Below are 14,948 nucleotides of genomic sequence, written 5' to 3' on the forward strand. Positions count from 1 at the left end.
ACAAAATACAACAATAACAATATATAAAAAATAAAAAATAAGTACATAAGAGATTCAGCTATGCAGCTGATTTGGAACCATTGGTTTGATCACAGGATGCCATCCCAGGGAACTGGGGAATGTGGTGTTCAGGGTCCTGACCACCTGGGAAGGCAGATAGGACAGCATCTATCTACTGTGAGCGGTAGGCAATCTTCAAATACAGGAGGTAAAAGAGGGAAAGAATCGACAAATGACTCTATTTTATTTACACAATGAGGTAATTCAGGCACATTCAATACAGATAAAGGTAATTCAGGCACATTCAATACTGAAAAAGAAATTCTCTAAAACACATCTCTGAACAAATACAGTCATGACTATGTGTTGCATTTATTATTTTAAGTACAGTTAGTGTTCTGCAAAAATATTTATGATGGCTTCATTGCTATAGCCTGTTTTCAGCAAAAAGTGTAATTCTGTATCAATGATGAAATAGCACCTCAACAAAATAATGATAATGATCCCATACTATGCACTGGTACCTCTAATTTCTTTATGAACTGAAAGTTATTTTACTCATGTGTAGGTAAACCAGAGGAAGAATTAAGGAAATTAAGCAGGATTAATTTCTCCTAGGTGTATTTTAGTAGTGATTGAAGGAGCCAGTTCTATATTCTGAAGGATGTAGACTTTGGATAAAAGCTTGAAGGTTAAGTGGAATTTGGATAGACTGAGAAGAAAGGGAACACAAATTACATATAGGGGAAAATATGTGTAAAGTGTGAAGTTGCAAGATGAGTTTGTCATGTACAAAGAAGAGTGGAAAAAAAAAAAAAGAATTCCCAAATAACCATGCATTTAGGATTCTCTGCCTCTCTCACTGTTCCTCAGGAAGAGTTGTGTCTAAGTTGTGTCTTTGAAAAGAACTAGAAACACTCTCAAATACTGTATTTCCAAACTTAAACAATAGCATTAATTTTGATCAGTGTCAGAAAAAAAATAAGTCCACGTATGATATGTCAAAAGCAACTCGTCTGCCAGGCAGGCAAGGTTCTACAGAGCAAGATCCCGATGGCTACCATTTCCCACCATCATGAACTCTGTTCCCATGGAATGACTCTTCTTCCATCCCTCACACACTCTGTGTTCATTTTTGCCTCCAAATCTTAGCTCATGTTATTTTCTTACTGAAAATATTCTCTACGGTTTTTGTTGCTTATTAAAGCCCCTTGGGGGCTCAAGTGAAGTTTTATGTTATCATTTTCATTATTAGCATATTGAGTCTTAGGCTGTGCAAGGCCTGGGTACTTCTAGATATAGGAAGGACAATTCTTGATATTATACACACAATCTAGTTAATTCCTCAGAAAACAGGATTATTTCCTTGCTTTAAAAATTATTGTCTAGGCCAGGTACAGTGGCTCATACTTGTAATCCCAGAACTTTGGGATGCCAAAGTGGGAGGTGCCCTTGAGCCCAGGACAGGAGTTTGAGAACAGCCTGGGCACCATAGAGAGATACCATTTCTACAAATAACCATCATCATCATCATCATCATCATCATCATCATCATCATCTAGGTGTTGTGGCATGTGCCTGTGATCCCAGCTAGTCGGGAGGCTAAGTTGGGAGGATCACCTGAGCCTAGGAGGTCGAGGATGTAGTGAGCACTGATCACATCACTGCACTCCAGCCTGGGCAACAGAGTGAGACTCTACCTCAAAAAAAATTGTCTAAAACCAAATAAAGCAGCATTTTATTGTTTTATGTTCTTGTATTATTATTATATTTTCTGACCACTGGTTGTATCTTTTCTCTGTCCAAAATGATAGATACCCTCCCTAAGTCTAGATAACATGGTAAGCCTCTGTTACCCTACCTCAAAATGCTGGGTTTGTAGTAGATGTTCAGTGAATACTTGAGTTAACACACAAGCACACAAGCAGGCATGGGACCCTGAGGAAATCTGTTATACAAGAGCTATATCTTGATGGATGGGCAAGCTTGGGAACAGTAAGCATCTCAGCATATAATAAATAAACAGGACCCCCCATTCATAATGTGCTTTTGAATCCAATATCCTATTGCTCCTACAATAAGCCTGAGTGATGGGTAAGGAGACTGCCCATTTTGCAGATGAAGTGGTTGCAGTTCAGAGAGTTTAAATAATTTGCTCAAGATCAGAGAGTGGGTATCAGAGTTGGACTCCAACACGCCTCTTATGATTCTGAATCTAAGGTGGAGGACAGGACTGGACAGCCAGCTGGGCAGGGGGAATCTTTGGGGTGGAGAGAGTTTACCAGAAGAAGAGGCAGTCAAAGGGGAATCAGGAGTTTGAAAGGTAAAGATAAACTTTGACTTAGGGTAGGCCTTGGGATGGGTGCAGCTGGCAGCCAAAGATTTCTCCTATAGCTTTCTAACCATCTCAGGGAGAAGGATTTGGAATGAACATTAGCACATGACTGTCCTCAAATTGTGTGTAGGAGACAGTAGTTTTAGCTATCTGGCCACTGATAGGGTCACTAGCCTTCCTCTGTAAGCTGTAAATTGGCAGTTAGAAAGGGGTTAAATTCATGTCTTTTGCAAAGGTGAATTACGTGGTTAGATATCTGCCGATCACCCTGTCACCACCTGTGAGGCACACAACTCTGTTCCACTTGCAGCCTGATATAACGCCTGAAATTGTTGCCTAGAGAGCTGAACAGTGACATCTATTGGTTCGATTTGAAATATGCAAGTTCAAAAGAGAAACAGCCACATTAGTATTTCTTCCCCTTTCAAAACAAATAGTAACAATCATGCCAAAGGGATGACCCTTCCAAAGGAGAAAATGAAGGCTTGGATAATCCGCCAACTGAATAATTGAGTAATGACATAATTGGATCATTGAAAAAAATGTTAACATTTTTACCAGTTATTAATTAGAGAATCATACATGACCCTGGGAACTCGCTTTTTGTTTTAAACAGGAGCCACGATTATGAAATGGTTCAAGCTGGCTTATTCACGTCTGTTGAGATCTCTACTGGTTTGCTTTTCAGACTCCTCCTGGTTCGAGAACAGAATGGCGTTAAATCACACTGCCCTGCCTCAGGACGAGCGCCTGCCACATTACCTTCGAGATGGGGATCCCTTTGCTTCCAAACTTTCTTGGGAAGCGGATATAGTGGCTGGCTTTTACCTGACAATAATTGGTAAGCTTCCTTAATTCTTCTGTGCAAAGGCTGCATTTAGAAAATTCATGGGCTGATATGTTAATTTTGTAAAAGGATTCTGGTACCTAAGTGGATAGTTTAGTGGAGACGAAGAGTGGGGAAGGGTAGAAGATGGAATGGCATTATGGCATTCAATAAATGTTTCCTAGAAATGACTCTTTATTATCATTATTATTGGGAATAAAATTCCATTGATAATCCAAGAACTCATAGCAAAATTATTTATCTTGAGATTGTATTTCATTTTGGTTACTTTGGGAGTAGATTTACTTTCTGAATACCACAATTAATGATAATTATATTTTATTCTTTTCTTTTATGTTTTTGATATAATCATAAGATTTTAGGTTGAGAATGGGCCTTAGAAATAATCTAGGTCAGTCTCCTGTTCTCACAACTGAGCAAACTCGATTGTGCTATAGTAATGGTGGAAACACTGAGTATACTTCACCTAAAAGTAAAGCTGCATCATGACAGCATAGCTAAGCCATTTTGGTGAGAGTTGAAAAATGTATTGGTGTTAAATGGAAGAAAGTCCAGGGTCAAAAGATTTTTGGGCATAATTGACGAAGGGGTGCACCTGCTTCTAGACCGCACAATCTCATTCATTCAGTAGCCACATGTGGCTTTTCCAAATTGAAAGGGGCTGTAGTGTAAATACTCACCAGATACTGAAGGCTCAGTACAAGAAAAAGTGGTATAAAATATCTCATTAATAATTTTTAAAAATTAAATACATGTTGAACCTACAACATTTTGGGTATGTTAAGCTCAGTAAAATACATTATTAAAATTAATTTACTGTAAATTTTTAATTTATAAATTAAATTTTTACTTAGTACATTTTTACTTTGTTTAATGTGGCTACCAGAAAAGTTTAGAATCCATATGTGGCTCGCATTTCTGGCTTATATTACATTTCTATTGGACAGCACTAATCTAGACAATTAGGATTTAACCACCATACTTCTCTTAAATTTAAAATTGTTGTTTTAAATTTGGGTGACCAGTGTGAAGGTGGGTTATGTCTTTAGGTTTCTTTGCCTTTACTTTTTTCAGATGTTGGGTCAAACTTGCTCTCTGTCTCTTTTCTCTTTGTTTCTATCTTTCTCTTCCACCCTTCTTCCCTCCCTTCCTCCCTTTCTCTCTTTTTCTCCTTCTCTCATCTATTTATTACTGGCTAAGAATTTCATTAACCTCCTGAAATTAGCAAAACTCATTAGAAAATACTTGATATCCCTCTATGGTCAGTGCTTGAGGCAAAAGGAACTCATGCGATTCAACCAAATTCTGCTGTAAAGTGATTCCCTGGATCCTTGTCTTTATTGTTGTTAGTGTTTTACTAGTTTACATTCTGTTTCTTATAAATGAGTCCCCATCTCTTTTCCACATAAATATATATTGAGCATCCACTCTTTGCCACTGTTTTAAGTTGCTGGGAATAGAGCAGCGGATAAAATGGGCAAACATTCTGCTGGAACAGAGACTATCTTATCTCTGTAAAATCCACACTGCATTTTTATTAAACTTAAGTACTTTCAATTACCAGAAAAGGCAGAAAAATAAGCAACTTGATCAATTGAATTTAGCATAGCTCCATCACTTTCAAGGAATGAATTAAAAAGTAACATCAATAACCTGACAAATCTCTCCAGACAACACAAAATAGAGAGGCATATCAGTCCATTCCCAATCTTAAGCAGGGAGGATTGCAGGAAAAGGCAACCGGGGTGGGGGAAAATCAGAAATTCCCACCTGATGCACATGGAGTTGGAAGGAAAATCCATAATCATATTCCAGTGGGTTTGCTGAGATGGAGCCAGAAAAACAGTTTCAAAAAGAGTCCTTGGACATGGGGAGCTTCAGGAGGATCAGGGCACTGGGAGGTGCAGCCAATGGTACATTAGAGAACAGTTATGCAGGGTGAGGAGAGGGGTCAGCTGGAGGGGTTTGGACTCACCCTAGACCCACTTCTTGGACTTGGCAGTGTGTCTGGTTTTCACTCTCCTAGAATAGGCTAGTGTAGATGTGAGAAGATTCCTTTTTTTTTTTTTTCAAGATAGAGTCTCACTCTGTCACCTAGGCTGGAGTGCAGTGGTACGATCTCAGCTCACTGTAACCTCCACTTCCCAAGTTCAAGCGATTCTCATGCCTCAGCCTCCTGAGTAGCTGGGGCTACAGGTGCGCACCACCATGTTTGGCTAATTTTTGTATTTTTTAGTAGGGATGGGTTTTGCCATGTTGGCCAGGCTGGTCTCGAACTCCTGGCTTCAAGTGATCTGCCCACCTCAGCTTCCCAAAATGTTGCGATTACAGGCGTGAGCCACCGCGCCTAGCCAACATGTGTGTGTCCAGATTGCTTTTAAGGAGCCAGAGTGGAATAAACATTCTTGGTGGGCTTTGTTAAATACTAGAAGTCTTAAGAGACAACTGAAATATAACAATATAAATCTAAGTTTAAAATACAGGAGACATAAATTACAACCCCATTTTCTACCGTCCACACTTTTACTACTATCGTAAATACTAAGTTTATTAATAGTTAATATATATGACATTTTTGTATCCATAAATGAGATAGGATTTGATCATCTAAAAGTGTCCCTACTTGGGTCTTTGTCTTCTTCATCTGGTTGTCTTTTCACTAATATTAAGAATAAATTTGCTTTCTCCTGACACTCATCTATAACATACTGCTTGTCAGAATAATTTACATGTGATGAATAGAGAGGTGACTATTTTTTGATAATGCTTTGGGCACTGGGTGAAACCTTATGAAGCAGGGCCAGTAAAGAAAATTTAAGGAAGGAAAAGTAAGAAAACAAATATTTTCAAAAGAGACGTAGACAGAAAAAAGGTGTTTCAATGACCCTTGGGTATCAAATGAAAATGGATACTTGTTTTCACTCTTTTTGGATACAAAGTAGGTGGCATTAAGTTTATAATTTTTCAAGCCATGTTTTCACATTTTGCTTTCCTAGCTGGTTTCCTTGAGTGAGCCCTAAGTTTCATTATAGTTGGTTTGCTCTGGAACTCCGTAATCTCTTTTACTTTTCTCTTCTGCTTTATGAGAGCTAAAGAGGTTTTAATGGACCATTGAGCAGTGCTGACTCCAGGGAGTCAGAATTTCCTAAGAGCACAATGCAGTTAGTTCCTGGTGGTTTCACACCATCAGCTGAATCACACATTTCTTTCTTTGCCCCCAAAATGAATTGTGGTGGAGAAGTAGAAATTAAAACAGAAAACTCTGGGTTTCTCCTGTTAATACTCTCCTTATTCCTTACTACTAAAGGCAGCTGTACCAGATTCTCATTTATACACAGCTACACTATGAAGCAAGAATTCCTGAAGAAAATCTACTCTACATGTTAAGCTATGGAAGTAGGTGTATTCTTTTCTTAAATAAAGTCAGTAGGGATTGGGTCTTTTTGGATTTAAACTGGGTGTGTAAGAACTATCCAACAGTTTCATTGTAATGCCAAAGGCAATTAGTCATTAATAAAAGGATATGAAAAAGTGGGAACACACTTATGGCATTGTTGGTAGGTTCGGTGGGTTGAGGGTCACTTTCTCTCCCCTTGGTGGGAGGGACAGTGCCCAGGTTCTTGATTGTCACCCACTTACCCTTGATGTCTAGTCCAGTAGCAGCTGAAGGCTGTCCTATCTGCCAGACGCTCAGTGTCCATGTCTCCCAAAGAGGCAAAAGTCCTGGGGCTTCTCTGGGAGATGTCCATTTTCTCGAAGGGAGTTACGCCAGCCATACCTGGCCTCTGCCTCTCCTGAACACTGGCGCTCCCTTAGGAGTTCACAGTGATGCTGAAGGCACCTTCTTTGGTTGGCTTCATCTTCAGAATTTATCAAGAGCTAAGGGTTTAACCCTACTGATCAGAGGGAGGGAGTTCTATAAAGCCAATAATCTATAAAAATGGCTGAGGAAAGTACTCCACCCTGGAGGCCAGGACCAGAACTGACCACTGGGACTCCCACACTTTCCTGAGCCTCGCGGGGAAGTTAGCGATGCCTTTTTCTGGGTAAGTTCAGTCTTATAATCCCTGACTCCTGCCCCATTGGCCTGTCACTCACAACTCATGCTTTTTATTTCATCTTCTTAATTTAGATTTTTTTATTTAGAGTCCTCTCACTACCCTCTAAATCTATGGTGTCCATTTTTGAAGTTGAGAAGTGTTTCATATCTGAGTGAACTCTAAATCCTAGTTTTAACGATGGGAATTTTTATTTTTCCTTGTAGGGATTCTGTCTACATTTGGAAATGGATACGTCCTTTATATGTCTTCTAGACGAAAGAAGAAGCTGAGACCCGCTGAAATAATGACTATCAATTTAGCTGTCTGTGATCTGGGGATTTCAGGTAACACAACCATGCTGTTTTTTCTTTATGGGTTTAAACTACTCCCCATTCTAAAGTACTCACTGTCTCAGACGTCACCCCCTGACATCTCTTCCCTTCACATCTCCTTCCACTCTTTGCTTCACAAATCATCTTTCAGACTTTTGTGGTAAATCAATGGGGTGCTGTCCGGTTGATGAGACTATTCATTTAATATTTATTGAGTCTTTTCTGTGTGTCAGGCATGTTAGATGCTGAAGGCACAATTTGAAGTAATACATGATACCTCAGATGTCTCAAAGTGTGGTGGGCTAAATGATTCAGAAATCCGAAATCAGGAGGCAAGTCTCAGGTCAATATTTTAAGCTGCTTTACACCTCTTCAACCCTTATGGAAGTCTGATTAAAATAAACATCAACAGGAATCTTGAAGGGTAAATGACAGTTGAAGACAGTTGAGAGGTGAATATAAGAAGAGGAAAGAAGTGCCCTGCTGATGATATATGTAATCATGACTTAGTGACATATCTGAAGCCTAGGAAGCTTCTGGTTCAGTGGTCCTCAAATGCAACTCACAAAATATCATCTGGGGAAGTTCTGAATTAGGTGGTTGAGAATGTTACCTGGGCATCAGGATATTTAAAATGAGAATCTACAGGTATGTTAATGTGTGGCTAAAATGAGAACCACTGGCTTCTTTTTCACTTCTCTAATAACACGGCAAGGAGGAGTTGGAATAAGATTTCTCCTTCACTATAATTCACTTTCAAAAATACGAACCATTTTAAGCAAATCATTCTTCACCTTCTTCTATACAACTTCAGAGTTGCTTAGATGGACTCTAATCTGTCCTTGAATCCCAACACCTGCTATTTATCTTCTGGTTTTAGGTCATTAGAGTCGGGTAATCTGTTTGAACAGTATACAGCAGCTCCTCTTACCATTAGAAACTTGTTAGTAGTTTCCCATCAACAGCCTTCTTTAAAAAGTTTTCTGGCTGGGCACAGTGGCTTGCACCTGTAATCCCAAAGCTTTGGGAGGCTGAGATGGGTATCAAGTTTGAGGCCAGGAGTTCAAGATCAGCCTGGGCAATGTAGTGGGACTTCATCTCAACAAAACAAATTTATCCTTGAAATCTGGGTATTGGGTAAAACTACAGAAAACAAATGAACAAAAAATAGCTGGGACTTGATGAAGTTCAGGAGTTCAAGGCTGCAGTGAGCTATGATAGTACCACTGCATTCCAGCCTGGGTGAAAAAGCGAGACCTTAATTAAAAAAAAGAGTTTTCTCATATTTGTTTTTCTCTTCATAAGTGGATTTTTCTGCCGATCTCTAAAAACAAGGCTCAATACTAATCCTCTGCGTTCTGAGTCACAGTTTAGCACACAGCAGATGTGTGCTCACTCAGTTTTGATGGTCTGGGTTGTCTGGGAAGGCTTTACTGAGTATGGACCTGCATAAACATTATGAACCCTTATGATGAATGCACATGCACATTAAGAAGAACAAGACATGCTTGGTGTTGTGAAAATAATCAGGACGAAACCCAGGGGATTTGTGAGGCTACAAAACGGCTGCCATTTTCACCCATTGCCACGCGATGGCGGTGTCGCAACAGGAACGGTAGCTTTCCCGGCCAGCTCGCCCCGCGGGCCCCTCAGGTGCTCTACCTGGTACTGAGTTTAACATGCCTGAATGAAACCTGCCATTCCAGCTACCTCCTTCATCGGTGAATAATAGCAGGCTCATTGCTGAATTAGACTAGGTTTGAATAAAAATGTCCTGAATTGGCCTGATGCATTGAAACATGCTTTCAGCCAAGCAAGTCGGCTCTAGAATGGCACAAACCACCTCATTACTCTGCTTATGTCTTCAGAGTAATTCACCAGAAACCACTTTCTTTCATATAACAGCTTTTTCTGACCCAGATCATTTTTTCAACTTCTGAGCGTCTATAATACATTTTCCCTTCCAATAAACCTTAAAACTTTGCCTGCTTTATTTTTTTCTTGCTCAGCTATATTCCATTATAAGCACCTCCTCGAGGCCAGATGTATGGCATCTATGCAACTAATACTTGTTGACTAAATAGCAAGGGCTCCCAGTCGTGCATATTATATACACGTGTTATATTAGGCTAACCTCTTAGGATAAAGTCATGTTATATTAGGATCACCTGGAGTGGGGGGAGGTGTTAAAATGCCTGAACTCGCTCCAGGTAAGTGACAATATTGGGAGGTTTGTGGGGATGGATGGAACCCTGGATGTTGATATTTCAAAGCAAAGCAAAACAACCCCTCCAGCGATGCTAATGTGCAGCCGGGTTCCGGAAACATTCTATTAAGTGGAAGAGCGAGAGACATTCTAGATGACACCCCAAAGATTAATCCAAAGCGCTACTGAAGAAGGAAGCCTGAAATCGCTTTTGCTAATCAGGATCCCAGGCATAACAGATGTAATTTTACTCCATTCTGTCACGTTCACTTGCCTTTTTGCTGCCTTTAGCACCCACCTGGCTGACACCCACCTCAAGCCTTTTAGTTTGCTGTTTCCTCTGCCTCTAATCCTTTCCCTCCAGAAGTTTGTTTGACTTCTTTCCCACCGATTTAGGTATCTACCTAAATGTCACATCTCAGAGAAGTCTTCCCTACTGTCTCTACGTAAAACAACGATTTCCGTCTACCTGCCTTCTCTGCTTTATTTTCCTTCGCTGTACTAATCACTACCTATCATTCTGTCATACCACATCTTATATTACAAATTTAGGGTTTTTTTTTTAGTGTGTCTGCTTTTCCTGTTAGAAAATAAACTTGTCAGTCTTGATGTCCACTTTGTCCTCTAGCACCTTGCTCTGTGTTTCTTAAACACTAGGCATTGAAAAATTAGTTGTTGAATGGAAAAAAACCACAAACCCAAATAGTTATTTTACACTCCATTTCCTTGTGGACTTACTGGAATTAGGAGGCTCTCATATGAGGGCACCCAGTCTAGCAAGCTGAAAGGTGGCACTAGCCATCTAGACACCTAGAGGAGATGTGTGTCCAGCTTGCAGAAGGCACTCAGGACATATGTGTTGATTGACTGAACAGGAACTCCTGAATACTTTTGTATACCATAGAGTAATACACCTGGGAGGGCTGGGAGCTGGCACCTGAAGGCTGTGAATATCAGTTGCTTAGCTTTCCTAAAGCATTGAGGTTAGGGAACCTTCTTTTGTGATGTAGTTCAGTTAGAGGTTTGAAGAGCTTCCTCAGCACATTTTATTTTTTTTATTTGGGGGACTGAATACAATAACTGAATAGGGAAGGCTACAGGGTATTATGTAAAAGTAGAAGAATGCTTTCTAGAAAGTAAAAAAAAAAAAAAAAAAAAATTCTAATGGAGACCCCAGGAATAAATAGTTTAAATCCTGGAAATCTGGATCTGGTTGTAAATAGCTTGGACCTCACATTTACTGAAATAGCTATACCATATTTGAATAAGACATAAATTAACAGAAGAAGAAAGAAAGAAAAAACTGAAACAGAAGGAAATGTGGAAATCTGGTTCTAACCTCGACAAAAAGGATTTTTAAATAAAATTTCTAAACAATTGTTTTAAAACTGAATTTTTTTCTTTGAAAAAGACTTAGAAGCTGAATATATAAAACAGGTGAAAAAATTATCTTTTCTGATTGACAGAAGGTGGAGCATGGAGCCTTGGCTGCTTAATATTTCTTTCCCTAAATGACGTACCTACTTCCCCTTCAGGGTATTCTCAACTCTCTCTCTTTCTCCCTCTCTCACTCTCTTGCAGAAGAGCACCATGAATCCTCTGGGGTCTAGGCAGGAATACACATGAAAATTGCTGGGCTATATAATCATTCTCCCTACTTCACCTCCCCCCATCCTATTGCTTCCCTGTGAATATTCAACTTTCTGGGGTTTCTTAAGCAGTTTTTATTCATTGATAATAACAAGGAAATAGTAAAAGACTAAATATGTTCTATTTTTTAAATAAATAAAAGGACAAATTCACATTTCAGAGAAAGTTGTCCACATCATTCTTTAAAATGTGTCTGGAACTCACACCTTCTTTCTCCAGTGCTCTTTAGAATCTTTATTCTCCAGAGTGCTGTTAAACCTCCCCCTTTTCCATATTCACAGCAGTTAGTTCCCTGCTTCTCTAATTAAGGGTTTCTCTGATAGAGAACATCTCTGTTTCCCCTCCCAAACCCCATTCATAGACACTTAACGGTAAAGTACAAGGTTATCTTGGGGTGTTAGAAACCATATTCCTCCTAGAAGGATGCAGCTGCCAAAAGAAAACAGAAACCAAATTCCCCTTTTCATTATAAGGAATCTCATGCCTTATACGGGTTCTAAAATGCCCCACTTGGAGGAAGATGAGGTGGATGGAAATCACCATTTTGCATATTTTTTTGTCTTTCTCCTCTTTTTCTTCATTTTCTCTTTCTCCATCTTTTCTTTCCTCTATTCATTGAGACAATTTTCTGGGAGTTTTATTATTAAGAAAAGTTGCATTGGTCCTGGGAATGTAAGTATGTTTCAAAAACAAACCTATTAATAACCAGCATTAACCGATTCAATGAGAAAAAATGTTATGATCACCTCAGTAGATGCAGAAAAAGCAATTAATAAAACTTAACGTCTATTTCTAGTAAAAAGAAAAAATCTTAACAGACTAGTGTGAGAAAGAACTTCTGTAGAATAGAAAAGTTGTGCTTGAAGAGGGTATTTTCTCTCAGAGGTTTTATATATTGCCCCTTTCTCTATACCTTTCGAATGAAGGACTGCAATAAAATGTTAAAAGTGACAAGATCGTTGTCACTGGCTACTAGTATCATGTCTGTAACTCCTGAAACCAGGTCTCTTTGAGACAGTTTTTTCAAAAGTAATAATTACTTAAAAGTTTTCCTTCTATATCCTTTCACTGTCTTTGGCTATCGGGATGACTGAAAGTCCTCTCTGGGTGGCTCCAAACTGAGTTTATTCATAGATAACTGCTGGACTTTTATTAATCTAGGAAAGGGTATGTGTGTGTGTTCACATGTGCCCTGTGCTTTAGGGGAGGAGGTTCAGGTGAGTTGAGGTAGGTGGGGAAATAGTAACCAGAGGAACCTCTGTTGACAAGTCACTTGGTGCTCTAGTTGTAGGCAAGCCGTTCACCATCATCTCTTGCTTCTGCCACCGCTGGGTGTTTGGCTGGATTGGCTGCCGCTGGTATGGATGGGCTGGATTTTTCTTTGGCTGTGGAAGCCTTATCACCATGACTGCTGTCAGCCTGGATCGATATTTGAAAATCTGCTATTTATCTTATGGTAAGTTGGCAGGTTTCTCATTCCCTGACAGTTAAAGCTAGGTGGATTGAGTGTTAGAACTGTACATATTTTATGCAGGTAATAAACAAAGATTATGAATAACCTCAGAGATCAAGAATATTTCTATTTATAGCCTATCATCTTGTTCTGACATGTTTAAGGATTTTAACCTATGTCAAAGTAGACTTCTTTTAATACGTATTTTATAGTAATGTCTGGTGTTTGGTTACAATGCTTTAAAAAAGTATCATTTTCTTGTATAGTGTGTAAGCTTCCATCATGTTTTCCATGCAAATAAAAGAAATAAAGTGCATCGAAAGGGTGTTAAGTCCAAGATGTTCAGCTCATTCCCCACCTAGAAAGTGTAATTGTAAGAAAAGCTGTTTAAGATTCTCCCTTAGGACTCACGCTCCCTGTAATTTCAGAGATAAGGAATTCCAGAAAGTTCACCTCCAAGTTAGAGTCATGTAGCTGTTTCTGCATGCAAGGACACACATGTAGAAATATCACTCAACATTTTTTTTTGTGTGGCGTTGGTTGGTAGAAAGATGAGTGATTACAAGAATTGGTGAATCAGCAGAATATAAGTTTCCAGGGCCTAAATATATGTTTTTTAATGATTAGACCATTCTACAGGTTAAAAATAATTTCTAGTACTTTCGTTTCTTGGAGCTCTCGGAATTTATTAAACCTGAGAGAACTGCATTTGGGCCTTTAAGTTTAATATTGAGAACCAGGCACAAACCAAGGAATAGAACAGGCTTCCTCTGGATAAAGCTGCTTTGATTGTCAATCTGTCGATTAGAGTGGTTGTGACGGGCGACAGACTGTGGTGTCAGAGCAGGGCCTGGAGACTGAGATGGGAAAAATCAAGTTGACCCAACACTGTCAATGTGGTAGAATTTCCCTTTATACTGTTATAGATTACAGTCCCCAAACTCCAAAGAATCCCTTCTTGGGTGGGTGGGAGGCAGGGGCTTGTGAGCCATCCTCTTCATCATCCAGCACTACTTTTTTTTTTTTTTTAATTTACATCTCCTTTTTTAAACATTTAAAACTTCCAATAGAAAGAGCTTGAATCAAAATTTCCAGTAAGATATAAAATATACAACTATACATATTCTGTGTGACGTCAACATCTAATTCTTTCTATAGACTTATTTTTGCTCATACCAAAGAGATTTTAAATTTAACTGTAGATTTTATAGATAAGAAGGCAAAAAAGTTAAACTTCCTGAGAGTGTTTGAGGAATACTAAACCCTGATACCTCTGTTTTTAAATATTTTCTTGAGTTTAGGCTTTGTCAATTAAAGAGATGATGCCGCCCACTCCCAGGATCATTGCAGGCCGTAACTCCATATGTGGGAACTGTGTATGTTTTCCAGCTTCTTCTAAGGTTGAACCTCAGTAGTGTGGTTTCATCATTTAATCTGATGCACTATTAAACCCTCCACACAGCGTCCCAGAATGTTGGAATTAGAAGGTCGCTTGGGGACGTGTAGACTTTTCTCCCATGTAATGTGGTAAACTGTTTTAAGGTATCCCTGAGAGATGACCACTTGGCCTCTTCTCGAATAATTCCAGTGACCAGTGACGGGGAGCTTACTACTGCACAAGGCAGCCCATTCTCTGATTGGTCTGCTCTCATTGTTACAATGTTATTCCTTATATTAAGACAAAACTGCCTCCCAGTAACCTCCACCCATTGGTCCTAGTTCTGACTTCTGGAGCAACACAGAACCAATCTACTAATCTACTCCCTCCTGTACTTGACAGCCTTTCACCATACTGGAATGTAAGTATAAAACACCTCACAAGTAACCCTAACCATAAATGCTTATACGTATGCCTATGCACATTCCCATGAATATATGTGATTACCTGTGCCAATGTTTTATTGGTTTTAGTGGAGAAGCAAGAGCTGATTTATAATGTGGCTACATGATTGCTACCCCTATCTGGTTGGGCATGAAATTTGCATTTCATGACACAAAATGCCATATATTTGAAAAAAAATGGAGACAATAGAGTATAGAAACAATCTGTTATATTTCTTGTTAGCGCTAAATGAGATACACTTA

At 39.2% G+C, this 14,948-nt stretch overlaps 1 protein-coding gene across 1 annotated transcript in view; it reads left to right on the plus strand.

Annotated features, from left to right (window-relative positions):
- The first annotated feature begins 3,024 nt into the window (after nucleotides 1–3,024).
- OPN5 (opsin 5) overlaps nucleotides 3,025–14,948 on the plus strand; it is a 42,963-nt gene continuing 31,039 nt past the window's right edge. The window contains exons 1-3 of the mRNA XM_033219894.1: nucleotides 3,025–3,176; nucleotides 7,447–7,566; nucleotides 12,696–12,866. Of these exons, the coding sequence (XP_033075785.1) occupies nucleotides 3,047–3,176; nucleotides 7,447–7,566; nucleotides 12,696–12,866 (421 nt within the window). The 5' untranslated portion in view covers nucleotides 3,025–3,046. The remainder of the gene's footprint in view (nucleotides 3,177–7,446; nucleotides 7,567–12,695; nucleotides 12,867–14,948) is intronic.

Source organism: Trachypithecus francoisi, unplaced genomic scaffold (assembly GCF_009764315.1).
Source record: "Trachypithecus francoisi isolate TF-2019V2 unplaced genomic scaffold, Tfra_2.0 Lachesis_group10, whole genome shotgun sequence".
Classification (NCBI taxonomy): domain Eukaryota; kingdom Metazoa; phylum Chordata; class Mammalia; order Primates; family Cercopithecidae; genus Trachypithecus; species Trachypithecus francoisi.